Source organism: Myxine glutinosa, chromosome 10 (assembly GCF_964187855.1).
Source record: "Myxine glutinosa chromosome 10, kmMyxGlut1.1, whole genome shotgun sequence".
Lineage (NCBI taxonomy): Eukaryota > Metazoa > Chordata > Myxini > Myxiniformes > Myxinidae > Myxine > Myxine glutinosa.
The window spans coordinates 95087478-95108977 of NC_136270.1; the positions used below are offsets into that span (position 1 = coordinate 95087478).

The window sequence follows — 21500 nt, forward strand, 5'->3', positions numbered from 1 at the left end:
AGTGGAGAGCAGTATTCCATTGAGCTGTGGATGAAAGCCTTGTATGTGGTGAGGAGCTCAGGTGTGCCAAGGAAGGCCTTTGAACGACAGAGGATGCCCAGCCGGGCGACTGGCTTTGGAGGCCAGCTTGGAAATGTGGTTTTCCCAGGAAAGATCATGGCAGATTGTGAGACCCAAGAGCTTCAGTGACAGAACTTCTTGGAGAGGATTGTTGAGAGAGTAGATGGGAGGGTTGTTAAGAACGGCCTTTTTGGAGAGACATAGTGAGGGTGTGAGATTTGTCAGGATTGAAAGACATGTTCCACTTTTTTTACCTGTCTGTGGTTTTGTCCAGGTCTGCAGAGAGTGAGGAGGCTGCAGACTGCCGATCAGAGGGATGAGGTGAGGTATGGAGCGGCAGAGAGTAAAGGCATCAGCAAAGAGCTAGAGAGAATTTTCCAGAGAGTCGGAGAGATCATTGATGAAGACCAGAAAAAGCACAGGGCCCAGAACACTGCCTTGGGAAACTCCAGCCTGAACAGGAAGGGGAGATGAGAGAAATCCATTCAGGGCCACACGTTGACTATGACCAAAGAGGAAGTCCGCAAGCCATGTGGGGAGATTTCCATGGATACCATAGGAGGAGAGTTTGGTGAGCAGAGCGGGGTGCCAGACCGTATCGAAGGCACGTGATATGTAAAGGGACAGCTCTAATTTCCTGTTTGACATTGAGGACCTCCATCCATTGTTGAGACAGCAGAATCAGCATGTCCAGAGTCGAGTGACCTGGTCTGAATCCAAATTGATGATCAGATATCAAGCCATTGGAGAAGAGGAAGGATATGATATCCGAAACAATGATGGATTCCATTACTTTGCTGATAATTGGGAGAAGGCTGATTGGTCTGTAGTTGCAAGGATCTGTTTGTTCACCTTTTTTGTGTAAAGCGGTAATGTTGGCTGATTTTCAAGCTGATGGCAGATGACCTTGAGCAAAAGAGAGGGTGAAGAGAATAGAGAGAGGGTATGAAAGAGCGGCAGAGCAGGATTGTAGGACCCGTGGGCTGATGCCGTCTGGTCCAGTTGCAGAATTAGAGTCGAGGTTTGACAGAAACTTCTCCATCTTGTCAGGAAAGAAGGACAAAGAGTCCAGGAGCAGCTCGGTACGACTGGGTACTGTTGGTACAGAGAGAGACGGGTTTGGGACACAAGATTTTAAGTCAACCACAGAGTTGATGCATTCAGCTTTTTCTCATGTGGAGTCAGCTGTGTAGCCATTTGATGTAATGGAGGGGGAACAAACACCAGAAACAGATTTGACAAGATGCCACCAGGATCTGGAAGAGGGAGACAGGTTTGAGAGTTCACTCTTGACAGTAGAGAGGTATTGTTTCTTGGCTCTCCTGAGGGTAGACGCACACTTGTTCCGAGCTTTGTGAAAGGAAATGAGATTGCCTTCCGTTGGATTTGCCTTCCAGGAGGCAAAAGCTAGTTGTTTCAGGGCAACTGCTTCACCACAAGATTTCGTGTACCGTGGACGGGAGGAAGGTTATGACAACTGAAGACGAGATGGGATAAATCTGTGCATGAGAGAGAGCAGTTTACTTTGGAAGAATTCCCAGGATAAGTTGATGTCAGAGGCAGTGGAGATGGGAAACCAGTCCACATGATTGATGGCTGCTTGAAGACCGTGCCAGTTGGCCTGAGTGAAATGCCAGACTTGTCGGCACTGAGGAGGCTCTCTGAGAATGGCCAGAGAGATGTCCACTTTAACAAGCACATGATCAGAAGAACCGATTGGAGCAGAAGAAGAGCAGCAGACATTTGCAGGGATGTTTGTCATAACCCAGTCTAGAAGAGAAGATGCTCCATTGACTGATATCCGGGTCGGGAAATTGACAGATTGTGTCAGTCCCAGTGAGTCGCAGAAGTCCTTTGCTGAGGTGCCATGGCTGGTGAGAGAGGTACCCACACCCACCCAGCTGGCATGATTACAGTTGAAATCACCACATATGAGGAAGAGAGAGAGAGTTGGGTTGAGTAGTTAGAAGTTGGTCCATGTTATCAGACAGCGAGATGTAGATGGAGACATCACTGTTTGGTGGACGGTACAACACACATATGAACAAAAGGTGAGAGCAAAGGGGAAGCCATAGCCAGAGGTACTCCTGGGGGTGAGGTCGAGAGAGGGCAGTGCAGGGAGAGCGAGGAAGAGAGTTTTTGATAAAGATAGCAACCCCACCACCAGGACGAGGCTCAGATATATCATACGGGAGGGAGTAACCCGGGAGAGATATTAAGGAATCGGAGACATCTTGAAGGAGGAATGTTTCTGTTAAGCAGATCAAGTCTGGTTTGTCAGAGATCCGGTTAGGGGAGAATTTATCAGGTTAGGGGAGAATTCAGATCAGGTTAGGGGAGAATTTAGGAGGAGAGGGGTGAGGGGGGAGTTTAGGAAGGGAGGGGTGAGGGGGGAGATTTGAAGTGGATGGGGGAAAGGGGAGTTTTGAAATGGAGGAGCGAGGGGGGAGTCTAGGAGGGGAGGGGTGAGGTGGGAGTTTAGGAGGGGAGGGGCGAGGGGGTCTCTGACCTGTATGGAGAGATCAGTCAAGTTTGAGCGAAGGCCCCGTCCCGTATGTTTGAGGTCCATACCATTAAGGAAGAGGAAGGGGGAGCATTGGATACAGGACAGGGGAGGGGAAGGGAGGGGAGGGGAGAGGTAGGGTAGGATGAGGAAGAGGAAGAGGAGGAGGAGGAGGAAGAGGAGGAGGAGGAAGTAGGAGGAGGAGGAAGTAGGAAGAGCTGTTCATAGTGTGTCAGAAATTTCAGAAGAGCTAGGAGAAAAGGAAGAATGAGGCGGACAAAAGGTTTGATGATGATTGGATGAGGCACAGTGAGGTGTTGTTTGAGGCGTGGGGGGAGCAGAGTGAAGAAGAAGGTTGGAGGAGATGGAGGTAAGAGTTGGAAGGGAGAGGATGATTTGAGGAGGAGGAGGAGGAGGAGGGGTGGGAGGGGAGAATTGGAGAAAAAAGGAGGTTGGGGAGATTTGAAGTGGAGGGGTTAGGGGAGAATTTAGGAGGAGAGGGGTGAGGGGGGAGTTTAGGAAGGGAGGGGTGAGGGGGGAGATTTGAAGTGGATGGGGGAAAGGGGAGTTTTGAAATGGAGGAGCGAGGGGGGAGTTTATGAGGGGAGGGGTGAGGGGTGAGGGGGGAGTCTAGGAGGGGAGGGGCGAGGTGGGAGTTTAGGAGGGGAGGAGCGAGGGGGTAGTTTAGAAGGGGAGGGGTGAGGAGGGACTTTAGGAGGGGAGGGTCGAGGAGGGATTTTAGGAGGGGAGGGGTGAGGAGGGAGTTTAGGAAGGGAGGGGTGAGGGGGGAGTTTAGGAGGGGAGGGGTGAGGGGGGAGTTTAGGATGGGAGGGGCAAGGGGGGAGATTTGAAAGGGATCGGTGAGGGGGGAGGAGTGAGGGGGTAGTGTAGAAAGTGGATGATTAATGAAAAACGAACATTTATTGCAAAATGAGTTTCTTTTGATTTTCGAGTCAGAGATCCGTTTGAAAAGTTGGAGGAGGGATGGGATGCAGTTGAGTTTAGAGAATGTCGGAAGGAAGAACTGTAATCGATTGAATTTTTATTTCAAATGAAGAGATTTGGTGTGCAAATCGAAAACAACCTTTTAAAGAAGAAGAAAAGTGTGTTATAATATACAACAGAATGCAACACTTCAGGGGAAACTTTTAACATTTTAAAACTAAATGGAGAAAACTATCTTGGGAAATTCCCTAAATGAGGGCATTAAGGATTCGGGCACAGGTTCAGAAGCAGGAACAGAAGAATAGGAGATTGACAGCCAGGAGAGCAGAGAACGAAGGAACAGGAGGTTTATAAGCAAATGTGTTGGTACAGGAGGTGAGGCCTACTTTTTAATTTTTTCGTTAATGTTTTTTTTGAAGGTTAGGTGAAAGTGGATCAGAGGAATAAGGATAAAGTTGAAGAAGTATGGTGAGAACTGGAATTGGAAAGGTGTCGGCTGGAGAGGATTGAGTTATGAGGGAAGGAGAGAAAAAAAATAACGGGTGGGGCGAAACATGTGGTCGAAGAACGAATGAACACGGGGAGAGAAGGAAATTAGATTTTTTTTTTTTTTTTTTTTTAAATTAAGACTTTAAACAAAGGGTAAGATGTTTGGGGAAGTATGGGGTGAAAAAAAGACTGGAAAAAACTGTGAGAGAACGAAAGTAAATGGACAACAAAGCTTCGAGGCCTGGTAAACCAGGCCTGAAAAACGTGGCAGGAACCAACCGCGATTATACACAGCCTCACAGAATCTTGTTTCTCACAGTCTGAGAGTCCTTTAGGTGCTTTTTTGCAAACTCCAAGTGGGTTTTCATGTGTCTTTCACTGAGGAGAGGCTTCCGTCCGGCCACTCTGCCATAAAGCCCAGATCGGTGGAGTGTTGCAGTGATAGTTGTCCTTCTGGAAGTTTCTCCCATCTCCACACAGGATCTCTGGAGCTCAGCCAGAGTGACCATCGGGTTCTTGGTCACCTCTATTACCAAGGCCCTTCTCCCCCGATTGCTCAGTTTGGCCGGGCGGCCAGCTCTAGGAAGAGTCCTGGTTGTTCCAAACTTCTTCCATTTAAGAATTATGGAGGCCACTGTGCTCTTGGGAACCTTCAATGCAGCAGAATGTTTTTTGTAGGCTTCCCCAGATCTGTGCCTCGACACAATCCTGTCTCTGAGGTCTGCGGGCAGTTCCTTCGACCTCATGGTTTGGTTTTTGCTCTGATATGCATTGTCATCTGTGAGACCTTATATAGACAGGTGTGTGCCTTTCCAAATCATGTCCAATCAATTGAATTTACCACAGGTGGACTCCAATCAAGGTGTAGAAACATCTCAAAGATGATCGAGAAATGGGAGGCACCTGAGCTAAATTTCAAGTGTCATAGCAAAGGGTATGAATACTTATGTAAATGTGATATTTCAGTTTAAAAAAAAAAAAAAATTTGCAAAACTTTCTAAAATCCTGTTTTCTCTTTGTCATTATGGGGTATTGAGTGTAGATTGATGAGGGAAAAAATGAATTTAAACGATTTCAGCATTAGGCTGCAACATAACAAAATGTGAAAAAAGTGAAGGGGTCTGAATACTTTCTGAAGGCACTGTAACTAGAAACGCACAGTAGGCACTCACACCGTAAAATAAAAATACAGTTTTGACAAAAATGGCAAAAATTCTTAACCTTGGTAGCGTGGAGAGCTTGGAAAAACACACGACCTCGCTGGCAAGACCGGAAGCCAAATTATCGGGTTAAGTTATCTAGTTAACTTGTTTATCTTTGCTGGCTTCTCTTTGTTTTTGTGCCCCCCTCCCACCCGCACTCCTCCTTCCCTTCTTCAGTATTTGTTTTCAAACTTACTCTTTCTGTTTCTACTTTTATTTCTATGTTGTGATTATTTATATCACTAGGGCATGCCCGTACTATATATATATCTAAAATTATATCCCCCCCCTCTATTTACATGAAATGGTTTGGTCCATTCGCAAAGCCAAAGCGAACGGCTTGCGAGTACGGTGACAATCCCCCCCCTCTATTTACATGAAATGGTTTGGTCCATTCGCAAAGCCAAAGCGAACGGCTTGCGAGTACGGTGACAATCCCCCCCCTCTATTTACATGAAATGGTTTGGTCCAAAGCGAACGGCTTGCGGAGTTTGGTAAAGAAATCGCCATAGCTCGGTAACTACTTGTCCGATTAATATGAAACCTTGAAAAGGCACATCCTCGGGTCCCCAGCAATATACCTGGCAAGTTTCAAGTATATCGGACCCGTGGTTGTCGAGAAACAGCGGTCACAGACAAACACACACACACACACACACACAGACATACACACAGAGATTACTGGAATTATAGATAGATTACCAACAATGTTTTATTGTGGTGTTTTCAGCTTTGAGTCACAATTTTCACAACTTGTATTTTTGTGTTGTTGATTAATCCCTGTTGCAGAAACGGTGCCATCATTGAGTGTTGAGGTCCCTGCTAATATCCTGCCTATGAGATACTTTCCTCTCCCTCTTCAATTTACTTCCTCTCTTGTCTCTCATTTAATTTTTTTCTCCAATGTTCTCTTTGCATTTTTATATCGTACTTTTTTCTTCTGTTCTCGTATATCATTTCCAAAAATAATGCAAGTGGTATAAGACTAACAACAGGGTTGAGGGGCAAAAACATGGAGACGTAGAGAAATAGGAGTTATAGGGAGGACACAGGGGGTGATCGAGAGCTGCAAACTCTCAATCACAGAACTGAAAGGAAAAACTTGAAACCTGGAGAGAGGTGGGCATGGGTAGGGTTAATATGTGAAGAAAACATAATTGTTGTGGATGGGGGTTATTTGAGATTGTGGTGGACAGCTGTCTTGAAGCTCTGGGGAGAAGAATGCAATTGAAGAGAGAGAGAGGAAGTTGATTCTATCGGTGAGAAAAAAAAAAATGAACTAGTGGAGGTGAGCAGTGAGTCTGGATTTTGTGAGTTTCATCGGAGGGGGGTTATTGCCAGACCATGTATGCCCTGCAAAAAAAACTTGGGGGTGGGGAGAAGGACAGAGCATGGAAAGCACAGAGGGTGCAAGACCAGAAAGGAGGCGGTAGAATACAGACCCCGCACCTGTCTGCAATGTGAAAGTGATCGGCCGAGGACTCTACTTAATCACAGGAGATACCAATGATTTTGAAGGCCTTGGTTTCCATGGCATCAAGCTGAGCAAGGAGTCAAACGGAGTTGCCAGCCCAGAATGGAGAGCAGTATTCTATCATTATGCATATGAAGGCCATGTAGGTAGCTAAACGGTCAGATGTACCATGGAAAGACTTTGCATGATAGAGGATACCCACTCAGTGACTGGCTTTGGAGGCCAACTTTAAAATGTGGTTTTCCCACTTTAAAATGTGGTCTGAAGACCAGGAAGAGGTTGCTGCCTGCCTATCTGAAGGGAGAAGGATGTTGTAGCTGAGGATGGAGTCATCATCAAATAGATAAGATTTTCCAGAGTCAGAAAAATAGTTGATGAACATTAGGAATCGGACTGGGCACAAGACACTGCTTTGGGAAACTCCAGCCTTTAGAGGGAGAGTAGATGAGCGGATCCCATTGAGAGCCATGCATTGGCTACAAGAGTAGAGGAAGTTTGTAAGTCATTTGTGGAGGTGCCCTTGGATGTCATAGGCAGAAAGTTTGGGGAGTAAGTTGCAGTGCAAGACTGTATCGAATTCTCTAGATATGTTTCATGTCTGAGATTGAGGGTCTCCATCCATTGTGTTAAGATAATTATAAGCAGCATGTCCAGGATGGAGTAACTGTGTCTCAAGCTGAACTGATCGTCTGAGATCAGGGCGTTGGAAAAAAGGAAGGATTTGATGTTAAATGGCATGATTGATTCCATGACCTTACTGATGATTGGAAGTCAGCCAATAGGCTTAGTAGTTAAGGGGATCAGTTTTTGTACCATGTTTATATAATGCAGTGATGTTTCCTGACTCCCAAGCCCATGGAAGATGACCTAGGACTGACTAGGCTAGGGCAAACAGAACTTTTCTCCCTCTTTTGCCTCTCTTTTTATTTGTTGGTTAGTTTGTTCCCTTTGTTTCATCCCTGCTTTCGCCTTCCATCTCTTGCAGTGCTTTGGCTTGTGTGTGACTTGTTCACCCCATGTGATCTTTTCCTCCCTCTCCTCTCTTGATTTCAGTCTCACTACTACCCTGTTGTTGGAGTTTCCCCCTTTTAATTTTGTTCCCTTCAATTCTACACTCCCTCTTCCATGAGCCTTGACCATGTATACATAAAAACAGAGCATAAAGAGGATGTGCAAGTACATCAGAGCAGGCTTTTAGGACATGTGAGCCCATGCTGTCCAGTTCAGTTGCAGAATCCGTCAATGGTTGTGAGAAACTTTTCTACCTTCTCAGGTGAAAAAGACACAGACCAGAAGCAGTCAGGTGTGACTAGGTGTGGTAGGTACATGGGGTTGAGGGGTTGGGGACACAATATTTGGAAGCAAACACAGAACATAGGCATTTGGCCTTCTCACAAGGAGGGTTTTCCGTGGTGCCAATTGAAGGGAGGGATGGGAAAGAGGTTGGGGGGCGGGGCGGGAAAGGGGCGCACTTCCGAGACAGACTTGACAAGATACAACCAGGTTTGAAAAGTAGTCTTGAGGTTGGCCAGATGGTGTTTTGGGGGAAGAGAAGAAAAGTTGTTTCAAGAGAACTGAGTCACTGCAGGATTCAATGTATCATGTACAGGAGGAAGTGTATTGATAACTGAAGACAAGATCGGATGAGTCTGTGCATAAGAGAGAGAGCTGGTTTCTGTGGAAGAATGGAAGTGTTATTATCAGGGACAGCAGATGCAAGAGACCAGTCCTGAAATGAGATGGCAGCTTGCATTCCCTGCCAGTCAGCCTGATTGGACTACCATGACTCACCGATGCTGAGGTGGCTCTCTAACATTAGCCATAGATATGTTGACACTCACAAGTATGTGATCAGACAAAGCAATTGGAGCAGAGAAAGAACAGGTGACATTGGCAGGAAAGCTTATCCTTACCAAGTCCAGAAGGGAGGGTTTTCCGTTAGCATAAATCCATGTCGGAAAGTTTACAGATAGAGTCAGACCGTTGGATTCACAGACATCCTTTGTAGCAGTGCCATTGTTGATGAGAGAAGTACCAACACCCACTAATTGGCTTAGTTCCAGTTATATTCATCACATATGAGCAAGAGAGTTGGGATGGGCAGTTAAAGGTTTGTCCATGTTTAGAGGTGGAGGTGGTGCAGTGGAGGGGTTATAATTTTACCAGCATTCTTGATGATGAAATAGGGCTTGATTCACTTCTAAGCAGCAAAATATCTGTGATGCCTTTTGGTTTTCATAGTTTATAGAATGCCTGTTAGAGAAAGGTATGCTATGAGCTGCTTCCTTTGAGGGTACATGCATATAGCAGTGTAAAGGTATTTGGTGCACATTTATAATGAGAGGTCAGGTAATCAAGAATAATCCTGTAAAGACCTTGCAAAATCTTTACGTTGGTTTGTGAGATGGCCCTCGTCTTTTTGTTTTCTTTTCCCTCTTACTACATTCTGTTTGAAATCCAGTTGCGATGTCAAGCCATTGATTCTTCCGGTGAGAAAATTGGCTCAAAGCATGTATTTCAACTCTATATTTGTGGAAAAAGCCAAGATCCCTAATCCTCCGTTTTTCTGTAGCAATCTTATCTTACCCCGACACCCTTCTTAGAATACACACTCAAAGATGTAAGTTTACCTCCCACCAAGTTAGGGAAATTTGTGGTCCAACCTTACCTCGTCTGCTGCTGTTAGGTTTGTTCATCTGCTCTGTCTACTCCTCTTTATCATGACGATTCCCAACGTGCATCACATAAAATTTACCTTATTGACTACAGACCAGTCATCCTTCTTCCTGGCACAAGCAAAACAATGGAATTGCTCATTGTAGCAGACCTCAAAACTCGTTTCTTCTCTTGTATCTTGTCTTTGCTTATACCCATGGCATTTCAACCTAGATATGCTGCTACCTTCTATTTCAACAATGGATTGATGCCTTGAATCACAAACAGGAAATTGGGGCCATCTTACTGGACATCCCCCAACCATCTGTTGCTCTTTGGCACCCTGCCCTGCTTCCTGTTAGCTAATGGTATCGAGGGTGCCCTACTGGACTGGGTTTTGCATTTTCTCTGTGCTCACAGGTGATTGATTACTTTGGATGGTGTTTTCTTTCATATTCAACTTCAAGAGCCATGTATCCATTGAGGATTTGTTCCAGGACAAATCCTTTTCTTGGTCTGCCTCAATGACCTCCATAACTGGAAAATGCCTTCTAACTTTCTCGCCAGCTGTACTTGTATATCGGACATTTACTTGCTTTTCTATCAGATTGACAGAGAGCGATGCTGCTGCAGCCAATCTGAAGAAAATGAGCAACTGGTTATTTGCTTGTAATGCCGTATTTTGTCTTTGAATGCCAGGATGTCCCACACATTCACTTGGTCACTCCTTAAGGATCTGCTGGCAAGTCCTCCAATCTGTTTCTATTGTTCTGTCATTGGTGTTCCTGAGCTTCACAATCGACAAAACCTGTTTTCAGCAGATCATATCGGAAGGCAATGGCAAACCACCCAGTATAACCCTTGCCAAGAAACTGCTTTGGCAGCACCAATGCCCTGTAACAGAGTATGGTAATCAGAATCAGAATGGGTATAAGTATGGTTTGGGTTGGTAGACATAATTTGCTTTTTCCTGCATCTTTATTTCTGATTTGAATGGCTGTGGTCCATGTGGATACATCATGAAAAGCCACAGAATCAGCAACCCCTTTCTGTTTTGTTTTGTTCCCAGAGTCTGTTCGCTGATGGAGGTATTTCCTAATGTTTTTTCATTGCAGGAAATTTTGAGTGACTTTCCTGATGGTCGATTTCTTCACCCTAACTTCTTCCTTCAGAAATATTGCATAAACTATCACTTGCATAATTATGTCGCACTTTCTTTTATGTCTTTAGCGTACTTAAAGAGCCAACTGGAGGATTACTTGAGCAAGTTTGACCGAGTCCGCCTGATTCGAGCAAAGCGCCGGGAGGGTCTTGTGCGTGCACGGCTCCTGGGTGCGATCCACGCTACGGGTCGTGTACTCACGTTTCTCGACTGCCACTGTGAATGTGCACCTGGCTGGCTCGAACCACTTTTGGAACGGTGTGTTTGCCATTCGCCGACTTGCTCATCTGATTCACTACCTATTTGTTTTCTTGTGTGTGTGTGTGTGTGTGTGTGTGTGTGTGTGTGTGTGTGTGTGTGTGTGTGTGTGTGTGTGTGTGTGTGTGTGTGTGTGTGTGTGTGTGTGTGTGTGTGTGTGTGTGTGTGTGTGTGTGTGTGTGTGTGTGTGTGTGTGTGTGTGTGTGTGTGTGTGTGTGTGTGTGTGTGTGTGTGTGTGTGTGTGTTTTTTTTTCACTATCTTAAACCGATCTTCATGAAACTTCACCAAATGGTAGAGTTCGTGGTCCGACGAAATCCTATATATATTTGAGGTCAAAAGGTCAACATAGGCCAAAGGTCAACCCACTTTTTTTCAAATTTCTAAAATCCTCAATTTTCCTCTGATTGACTAAAATTTGAATAGGATTTTCATATTAGCACACTGGATTCAACCGCCAACTATTTTTGAGATCAGCACAGGCCAAAAGGGCAACATAGGCCAAAGGTCAACAACAATTTGGAATTTCTAAAATCCTCAATTTTCATCCGATTCACTTGAAATTTGAAAGGCATTTTCATATCGGCGAACTGAATTCAACCACCAACTATTTTTGAGAGCAACATAGGCCAAAAGGTCAACATAGGCCAAAGGTCAACCACTTTTTTTAGAATTCCTAAAATCCTTAATTTTCATCCGATTGACTTGAAATTTGAATAGGATTTACATATCGGCTAACTGAATTCAACCACCAACTATTTTGAGATCAACGTAGGCCAAAAGGTCAACATAGGCCAAAGGTCAACCCACTTTTTTTCAAATTTCTAAAATCCTCAATTTTCCTCTGATTGACGATAAATTTGAATAGGATTTACATATCTGCCAACTGAATTCAACCACCAACTATTTTGAGATCAGCGTAGGCCAAAAGGTCAACATAGGCCAAAGGTAAACGACTTTTTCGAATTTCTAAAATCCTCAATTTTTATCCAATTGACTTGAAATTTGAAAAGGATTTTCAAATCAGGTTAGTGAAACAAACCAACAACTATTTTTGAGGTCAACATAGGCCAAAAGCTCAACATAGGCCAAATTTCTAAAATTGTCAATTTTCATCCGATTAATTTAAACTTTGAAGACGATTTGCATATCAGGTCACTGAATTCAATCACTAATTTATTTTTGAGGTCAAAAGTATGCTCTACCGAGTGCCATTCTACTTTGTTCTGTTTTGCCAAGTGTAACTCTATGAGTGATTTTTGATTTGTGTTTGTTTGTCTGCTCACTTATTCTTTGCTGACGACTCTACTCTCTGTCGCTCCATTCCTCATCCCTCAGATCGGCAGTCTGCAGCCTCCTCACTCTCTGCAGACCTGGACAAAATCACAGACTGGGCAAACAAATGGAACATGTCTTTCAATCCTGATAAATCTCACACTCTTACGATGTCTCTCTGAAAAGCCCGACTGGAAAACCCTCCCATCCACTTTCTGAATAATCCTCTCCAAGAAGTTCTGTCACTCAAGCTTTTGGGTCTCACTATTTGCCATGATCTTTCCTGGGAAAACCACATTTCAAATCTGGCCTCCAAAGCCAGTCGCCGACTGGGCATCCTCCGTCGTACGAAGTCCTTCCTTGGCACACCTGAGCTCCTCACCACATACAAGGCTTTCATCCGCAGCTCTATGGAATACTGCTCTCCCCTCTGGTCTGGTGCTCCTGCCTCACACCTAGCTCGTCTTCACGCTAGTTGAAACCAAAGCGTTCAGAATCATTGGAATCTCCCGCGATGAAGCTAACTCCAAGGGCCTTTCACTCACTCACCGCAGGCAGGTTGGTGGTCTTTCCGTCTTCTACCGACTCCTCTCTGGCCTTGCCCCCCCCCAGCTCTCTCTGGGCTCTGTCCCCCAAATATTCCTACAGGTCGCACAAGATCTGCCTGCAACCCTCTTATGGTTAAACTGACAAAATCAAGACTTTCTGCTCACCTTCACTCCTTCATTCCTCTTTTCTCCCGCCTCTGGAACAAACTCCCTCACTCTCTTCAATCCCACTCCACCCTCCAGGTCTTTAAAACAGCTGTTCACCACCATCTCTTATCCTCCCCCATCCAAAACCTTGATCTTTTCTACCCCCGCTAATTTCGGTCCCCTTGTGTTTTATACCTCTCCCCCCCCCCACCCCCCCCTTTCCCACGCCTCCTGCCCCCAAGCCCTCTCCCTCCCACACTTCTCCCTGCTCTCAAATGTTGTGGTTGTGTGCTTTTCCTTCTATCCCCATCTTGTCTTCCGCTCCCTCTTTTTGTATATTTTGTTTGTCTGGTTGATTTGTTTGTGAAATAAATGTTAGCTCTTTCACGAGCCTCGATTCAGTATACAAAAAAAAACTTTAAAAAAAACTTGCTTTCAGGTCACAATTTGAAACCGATCTTCACGAAACTTCACCAAATGGTAGAGTTCGTGTTCCAACAAAATCCTATATATTTTTGAGGTCAAAAGGTCAACATAGGCCAAAGGGCAACCACTTTTTTCAAGTTTCTAAAATCCTACATTTTCATCCGATTGACTTGAAATTTGAATAGGATTTTCATGTCAGATAACTGAATTCTCAAGCACCAACTATTTTTGAGGTCAACTTTGGCCAAAAGGTCAACATAGGCCAAATTTCTAAAATTGTCAATTTTCATCTGATTAACTAAACATTTGAAGACGATTTGCATTTCCAGTCACTGAATTCAACCACTCATTGTTTTTGGGGTCAAAAGGATGCTCTACTGAATGCAATCTACTTTGTTCTCTTATGCCAAGTGTCGCTCTTTGAGGGATTTTTCATCTGTCTGTCTGTCTGTTTGTGAACGAGATATCTCAAAAAGTTGTGGATGGTTTCGGACGAAATTTGGCAGTGATGTAGTGTATGTGACAAGGACGAAATTATTAGATTTTGGTGAAGATCCGGATTCGGATCTGGCTACTAATTTTTTTTTTTTTACCTGATTCTTTACCATTGGGAGATGGGGCCAAAAACGACACATAGCAGGATATCTCAAAAAGTTATAGATGGATTTGGACGAACCTTGGTTGAACGGTTGGGTGTCTGACAAGTATGGTTCGATTTGAATAAATTTTGGTGAAGATCTGAATATGATTCGGATATGAGACTTATTTAAAGCCCGCTTGCTCATCCCTCAACTTGTTGTCAACTCCATTTCTAATTCTGTTTATCAGCACTGTTTCCCATACTTTACTTGGAACGGATATTAAAGTAATTCTTCTCCAATTTCCACATTTCGAAAGATCGCCTTTCTTTGGCATCTTGACAATTAACCCCTGTTTCCATGCTTCAGGTACTTCCTCTTTATCCCAAATAGTTTCGAACAAGTTGTCAAGCCATTCCTCTGTTGTGTGTATGTCCACTTTCAATAATTCAGCAATAATTCCATCCTTGCCTCCATATTTACCTTTTTTAAAAAAAAAATTTTTTTTTTTTGTATACAGAATCGAGGCTCGTGAAAGAGCTAACATTTATCAAGCAAACAAAGTACAGTGATCCCTCGTTTATCGCGGGGGTTATGTTCCAGAACCCCCCGCGATAGCCGAAAATCCGCGAAGTAGCGACCATATTTTTTTTTTTTATATATATATATTTTAAAGCATTATGAACTCCCCACACTCTTATTAACCTTTCCCATACTCTTATAAACACTTCCTATACTCTTAAACACTTTTTACACTCTTAAACATACGTAATTTTAACAACATATAAAATTCTAATGGGTACTCACCATTGAAGATACTGTAGCTACCCATGGGTTCCCCAAGCAAGACCAGCATCAGAATCTCCTTGCTCCAGCCGGTGACGTCACCGGCGGGGATTCCCGGCGCGAGAGTGGCTGGTCACGTGACCGCTAAAGCGTGCCGCGCTTTGCGGGTATAATCAGCTACACCTGTTGATCACGTGACCACCGAAGCACGCCACGCTTGAGAGGCGTGGCTTTCGGTTTCTGGTTGTGCTTTATAATGCAGCCCGATAAATGGGCTTTTCAGTGTTCCCGAGTTGGTTTTGAGAATAAATATCTTCTCGGACGAGTTTGTGTCTTGCCCGTCATTTCGTCCGTATCAAGCAAGAGCCCCGGCTCTTCAATACTACAACTTGCGTGATGAAGATGATGATGAATTAGCTGTGCAGTACTGATGACGATGAAGGTGATGACGATGATGAATGTACTGGCGTTTTCCATACGCACGACTCTTTGTCTACCCTTCTACTGTACACTATGTACAGTATTTTATTTCTTGTAATATGTTTTAAATACTGTATTTTTCTTATTTCTTTACGTTTTTTAATTTTTTAGGCTAGAAAATGCTTATTTTACCACAAAAATATTTAAAATAATAGTATATAAAAATACATTTATACCGCAAAATCCCGCGATATAGCGAAAAATCGGCGATATAATTTTACATATACTAGCGAGAAAAACCCGCGATGTACCGAAGCCGCGAAAAGTGAACCGCGATATAGCGAGGGATGACTGTATATAAAAAGGGGAGCGGCAGACAAGATGGGGAGAGAAGGGGAGGAAGCACACAAACGCAACATTTGAGAGCAGGGACATCGGGAGATGTGTGGGAGGGAGAGGGCTTGGGGGGAGGCAGGATAGGTATAAAACGCAAGGACACCAAGGACTTCCAGGAAAGCAGTTGGTATTTAAAAAAAGTGGATTTGGGGTGAAATTAGCAGGGGTAGAAAAGATCAAGGTTTTGGATTGGGGAAGATAAGAGATGGTGGTGAACAGCCGTTTTAAAGACCTGGAGGGAGGAGTGGGATTGAAGAGAGTGAGGGAGTTTGTTCCAGAGGCGGGAGAAAAGAGGAATGAAGGAGTGAAGGTAAGCAGAGAGTCTTGATTTTGGCAGTTTAACCATAAGAGGGTTGCAGGCAGATCTTGTGCGACCTGTAGAAATATTTGGGGGACAGAGCACAGACTGGGCTGGGGGGGCTAGGCCGGAGAGGAGTCGGTAGAAGACGGAAAGACCACCAACCTGCCTGCAGTGAGTAAGTGAAAGGCCCTCGGAGATAGCGTCATCGCGGGAGATTCCAATGATTCTGAACGCTTTGGTTTCAACAGCGTGAAGACGAGCTAGGTGTGAGGCAGGAGCACCAGCCCCGAGGGGAGAGCAGTACTCCATTGAGCTGCGGATGAAAGCCTTGTATGTGGTGAGGAGCTCAGGTGTGCCAAGGAAGGACTTCGCACGACGGAGGATGCTGAGAAAGTAGATGGGAGGGTTGTCCAGTCGGTCTTTTCGGAGAGACATCGTAAGAGTGTGAGATTTGTCAGGATTGAAAGACATGTTCCACTTGTTTGCCCAGTCTGTGATTTTGTCCAGGTCTGCAGAGAGGGAGAAGGCTGCCGACTGCCGATCTGAGGGATGAGGAATGGAGCGGCAGAGAGTGGAGTCATCAGCAAAGAGATAGAGAGGATTTTCAAGCGAGTCAGAGAGATCATTGATGAAGACCAGAAAAAGCACAGGGCCCAGAACACTGCCTTGGGGAACTACAGCCTGAACAGGAAGAGGAGATGAGAGAAACCCATTCAGGGCCACACGTTGACTACGACTTGAGAGGAAGTCCGCCAGCCATGCGTGGAGATTTCCATGGATACCAAAGGAGGAGAGTTTGGTGAGCAGAGCGGGGTGCCAGACCGTATCGAAGGCACGTGATATGTCGAGGGAGACAGCTCGAATTCCCTGTTTGGCATTGAGGACCTCCATCCATTGTTGAGACAGCAGAAGCAGCATGTCCAGAGTAGTGACCTGGTCTGAAACCAAAAAATCTTCTGCATCTTCTTTATTTTTGTTCTTGTGCTGTGCTGATTTGTGCTGATTTCTTCGAAAGCGGGATCACACTCATATATATATATATATACATACATATACACACACACACACACACACACACACACACACACACACACACACACACACACACACACACACACACACACACACACACACACACACACACATATATATATACACAAAGAATTAAGTTAAGCACCCCCCCCCCGTTTTTTTACAACCTCGCACATTACAAGTTTGTTGTCGTCAAAACAGTGTAATATACCCATGATATTGCTATATTTTCTGGAGAAGTGATATTATGGTCACATAAAAACATAACAATCATGCCGTTTTCAATATTTTATTCTGAATAATTTAAGGTGAAATTTTTTGGGAATTTTAGGCATATTTTCACCTCAATTTAAGTATGGAGCTATAGGTCCATCACGGACAGTGTGGATGACGTTTATGTTTTCTAACGTACAGTCATTGTTCTGAGAAGACCTCTAGCGATCTTTGCGTCAATAACGTGTGTAGGACCCACGTGATCGGATCACTGACTCAACCCTACGTCTCATAGACCCTGTAAGCCGTCGTATGCGTTGCTGTGGCAGGTTGTTCCATTCCCGATGTAATGCACGTTCCAATTCATCCAGATTGGCTATTGGAGGGACCATCTTCGCAATTTGTCGTCCCAACATGTCCCAAACGTGCTCGAGGGGGTTCAACCTGCCACAGCAACGCATACGACGGCTTACAGGGTCTATGAGACGTAGGGTTGAGTCAGTGATCCGATCACGTGGGTCCTACACACGTTATTGACGCAAAGATCGCTAGAGGTCTTCTCAGAACAATGACTGTACGTTAGAAAACATAAACGTCATCCACACTGTCCGTGATGGACCTATAGCTCCATACTTAAATTGAGGTGAAAATATGCCTAAAATTCCCAAAAAATTTCACCTTAAATTATTCAGAATAAAATATTGAAAACGGCATGATTGTTATGTTTTTATGTGACCATAATATCACTTCTCCAGAAAATATAGCAATATCATGGGTATATTACACTGTTTTGACGACAACAAACTTGTAATGTGCGAGGTTGTAAAAAAACGGGGGGGGGGGTGCTTAACTTAATTCTTTGTGTATATATATACACACACACAGTCACGTGAAAAAGTAAGTACACCCCATGTGAAGTTTTGACGTTTTCAACATATTTCAACGTACAGCTATTTGATCTTCATTTCAACAATATTGATAGATAAAGGTGATATAATATAACAAATATCGTGAAACATTAATTTACATTTTGTAGTCCATTGTATAATTTAAATAAATGCAAATTTCGCATGTGGAAAAAGTAAGTATACCCCTACATTTTTCACTACTTCAAATACCTAAAATTAGAATCAGGTGCACCAGCTCAGGTGCAAATGATGAGAACATCGTCAGAGAGGATGGTAAATCCTCTCTAAAAAAAGGGGTGAGTTGCTTGAAGGATGAAGTGGGACAAATCGTTGTGGACCCAGATGGAATTAAAGGAAGATAGAAAAGATATATGGAAATGCTGTTGAATATAGAGAATGAATTGGATGGCAACATAGAGAGTAACCCAGTTTTAGGACCGGCAGAGAAGATAACTGAGAAGGAAGTTGAGGAAGCGATAAAAGCAATGAAGAGTTGAAAAGCGGGAGGGCCGACGGGAGTTGTGGGAGATATGTTGAAGGCAGCAGGAAGTTGGGGTGTGAAGAGAATGACAGAGATCTATAATCTGGTGGTGAAAGGGCCGCATTCCAGTGGATTGGGAACTGAGTACCCTCGTCCCTCTATACAAGGGGAAAGGTGACCCTCTAGAGTGTGGCTTGTACCGAGCGATAAAGTTATTGGAGCATGGAATGAAGGTATTGGAAAGGGTGTTGGAGAGGAGGATAAGGAAAAAAGTGAAGATCGACGAAATGCAGTTTGGATTTATGCCAGGAAGAGGAACGACAGACGTGCTTTTTATTGTGAGGCAGTTGCAGGAGAAGTACATGGAGAAGAGGAAGAAGTTGTTTCTTGGGTTTGTTGATCTGGAGAAAGCATTCGATAGGGTTCCATGCAAAGTATTGACATGGGCAATGAGGAAGTTAGGAGTGGAGGAATGGTTGATCAGAGTAGTGATGGCAATGTACAAAAGAGCGCGCACAGCTGTAAGGACGAAGGACGGGAACAGTGGTGAGTTTGAGGTGAAGGTGGGAGTGCATCAGGGGTCGGTACTAAGTCCACTACTATTTGTAGCTGTGATGGAGGTGCTGGCTCAGAACGTAAAGGAGGGTTTACCGTGGGAGTTGTTGTATGCAGATGATCTGGTGTTGATTGCGGAAAGTATGGATGGACTGAAGGAAAAGATGAACACGTGGAAGGAATGTATGGAGACAAAAGGTCTGAAGGTGAATATCGGAAAGACGAAGGTGATGGCAAGTGGTAAAGCATGTGGTGAGGTGGAAAGAACTGGGAAGTGGCCCTGTGCTGTGTGTAGGAAAGGTGTCGGAGTGAACTCCATTCAGTGTACAATGTGCGCTGAGTGGGTTCATCAAAAATGTAGTGGTCTGAGAGGGTCATTAACCAGTGTGGCAGCTACATTCAAATGTAAGGTGTGCACAGAGGGAGCTGCAGATGGAGGAAATGTTGAGTTGGATCTTGGAGACGGCGTGAAGCTGGAAGGTGTGAAAACATTTTGCTACCTCGGAGACATGCTGAATGGAGAAGGTGGGTCAGACTCGGCAATGGTTGCTAGAGTGAGATGTTCATGGAAGAAGTTTCGGGAACTGAGTGGCGTGCTGATGAGGAGGGGAGTGTCGTTGAAGCTGAAGGGAAAGGTGCATGCTGCATGTGTGAGAAGTGTTATGATTTATGGGAGCGAGACATGGGTAATGAACGTAGAGCAGCAACGAAGGTTGGAAAGGGTGGAAATGCGAATGGTTCGATGGATGTGCAGAGTATCGTTGAGAGAGAGGAAGACGAATGATGAATTGCGAAAAATGATGGGAATAGAGCCTGTGATTGATGTTGTGAAGAGGAACAGGTTGAGATGGTTTGGTCATGTGTTGAGGAAGGATTAAAGTGACTGGTTGAGAAGAGTGATGGACATGAATGTAGAAGGAAGTAGAGGATGGGGAAGACCGAGAAAGACTTGGCCAAAGATGGTGGAAGAAGAAATGCGGGCAAGGGGGTTAACAAGGAGAGATGCAGAAAATAGGGCAAGATGGAGAAGATTGTCATGGGGACCGCAAGGCTAACCCCCGCTCTAGCAGGGAAAATGGCCTTAAAATGCATGTTGTTGTTGTTGTTGTTGTTGTTGTTGTTGTTGTTGTATAAGGCACCGTCTTTCGGGGCGCGAAATGGCGTCGCTTGGAGAGGGAGGTCGCAAAATGAACAGAAGGGCCTACTCCTTATTTAATTGATGCAAGGAAGATTCAACTATTGGAAACACGGCCTAAACTAAAACACATAATAATGAAATAACTGAGTTCCTATGGTGGCCTACGTGTTGCTTGTGGACTAACTAGGGGTGCAACCTTTAACTTTTACTGTCATATTTACAAGTGATTATTATTTACAACAAGTGTGGGTTCTAAAACCACAACAATATATATATATATATATATATATATATATATATATATATATATATATATACGTATATATATATATATATATATATATATATATATATATATATATATATATATATATATATATACAGTGAAACCTTGACTTACGAGTGCACCAACTTACGAGTTTTCCGAGATACGAGCCGTCGCTCGGGCGGTTTTTTGCTTTGAGATGCGAGCCGAGATCTGAGTTACGAGCTTACGCCACCCGCCACTAGGTGGCCCAACAAGCGTTCCGGTCACGTGGTTATCTTGCCGTGCAAGCATCTCTGCCGTATATCGCTGCTGCTTTGTTTTCGCATGTTGGTTATTTTGGAAAATTTCTTAGTTTTAACCATGGGTCCTAAGAAATTGAGTGCCAAGGGCAGTACTGAGAAGAATAAGAGGATGATGTGCTTGGATATAAAACACGCAATCGTCGAAAAACATGAGCGAGGTGTGCGTGTTGTCGACTTGGCGAGGCAGTACGATCGTAGTACTTCTACGATATGTACGATTTTGAAGCAGAAGGAGTCTATAAAGGCTATAACGCCAGCCAAGGGCGTTACGATTATTTCAAAGCTCCGGACCTCTATCCATGAAGAGATGGAGAATTTTCGAAACATTTTGAAAGGGAGGAAGAAACAAACCTCGTTGGACAGGTTTTTATTGAAACGCCCTGCAAGTGAAAGCGAGGAAAGTGTTGTGAAAAGGGCAAAAGTTATCTCCTCCACCTCCGCCAGCATCTTCGTCTGGTCTTCAAGGTAAATACACTGTAGCGCGATGCTGCGCGCGCTAATGCTTACGCAAGGAGTAAGCGGACAACGCGGTTCATACAAGAGTCTTTATTCAAACTGCAGCACTAGGCTGCTCAAGGCTGCGCGCCCCGTCTATATCCTGAGGCCACGCCTCTCTCCCCGGCGTGGCCCACCCCCACTTGGTGTGCGGGGTGATGTCACCACGTCAGTGCTTTCGTGTCCGCCACAACACTTAATAAAACCAGTTTATTTCTTTACATTGAAGGAGTCTGGACTCCAGCAGAATACGGATAAAAGGATGGCAAGGCACAAACTCGTCCGAGAAGATGTTTATTCGTAAAACCAACTCGGGAACACTAAAAAGCCCGTTTATCGGGCTGCCTTATAAAGCAAAACCAAAAACCCAAACCGAAACCGAAAGCCACGCCTCAAGCGAGGCGTGCTTCGGTGGTCACGTGATCCACAGGTGTAGCTCATTATACCCGCATGCGCGGGATGCTTTGGCGGTCACGTGACCAGCC

At 44.4% G+C, this 21500-nt stretch overlaps 1 protein-coding gene across 2 annotated transcripts in view; it reads left to right on the forward strand.

Annotated features, from left to right (window-relative positions):
• Positions 1–21500, forward strand: part of LOC137433945 (polypeptide N-acetylgalactosaminyltransferase 4) — a 123163-nt gene that overhangs the window by 17554 nt on the left and 84109 nt on the right. For both annotated transcript variants that reach the window (XR_013624780.1, XM_068126455.2), the window contains exon 5: positions 10559–10748. Coding sequence is in view for 1 of the 2 variants with exons in the window: in XM_068126455.2 (XP_067982556.1) it covers positions 10559–10748 (190 nt within the window). In the remaining variant the exon portion in view is untranslated. The remainder of the gene's footprint in view (positions 1–10558; positions 10749–21500) is intronic.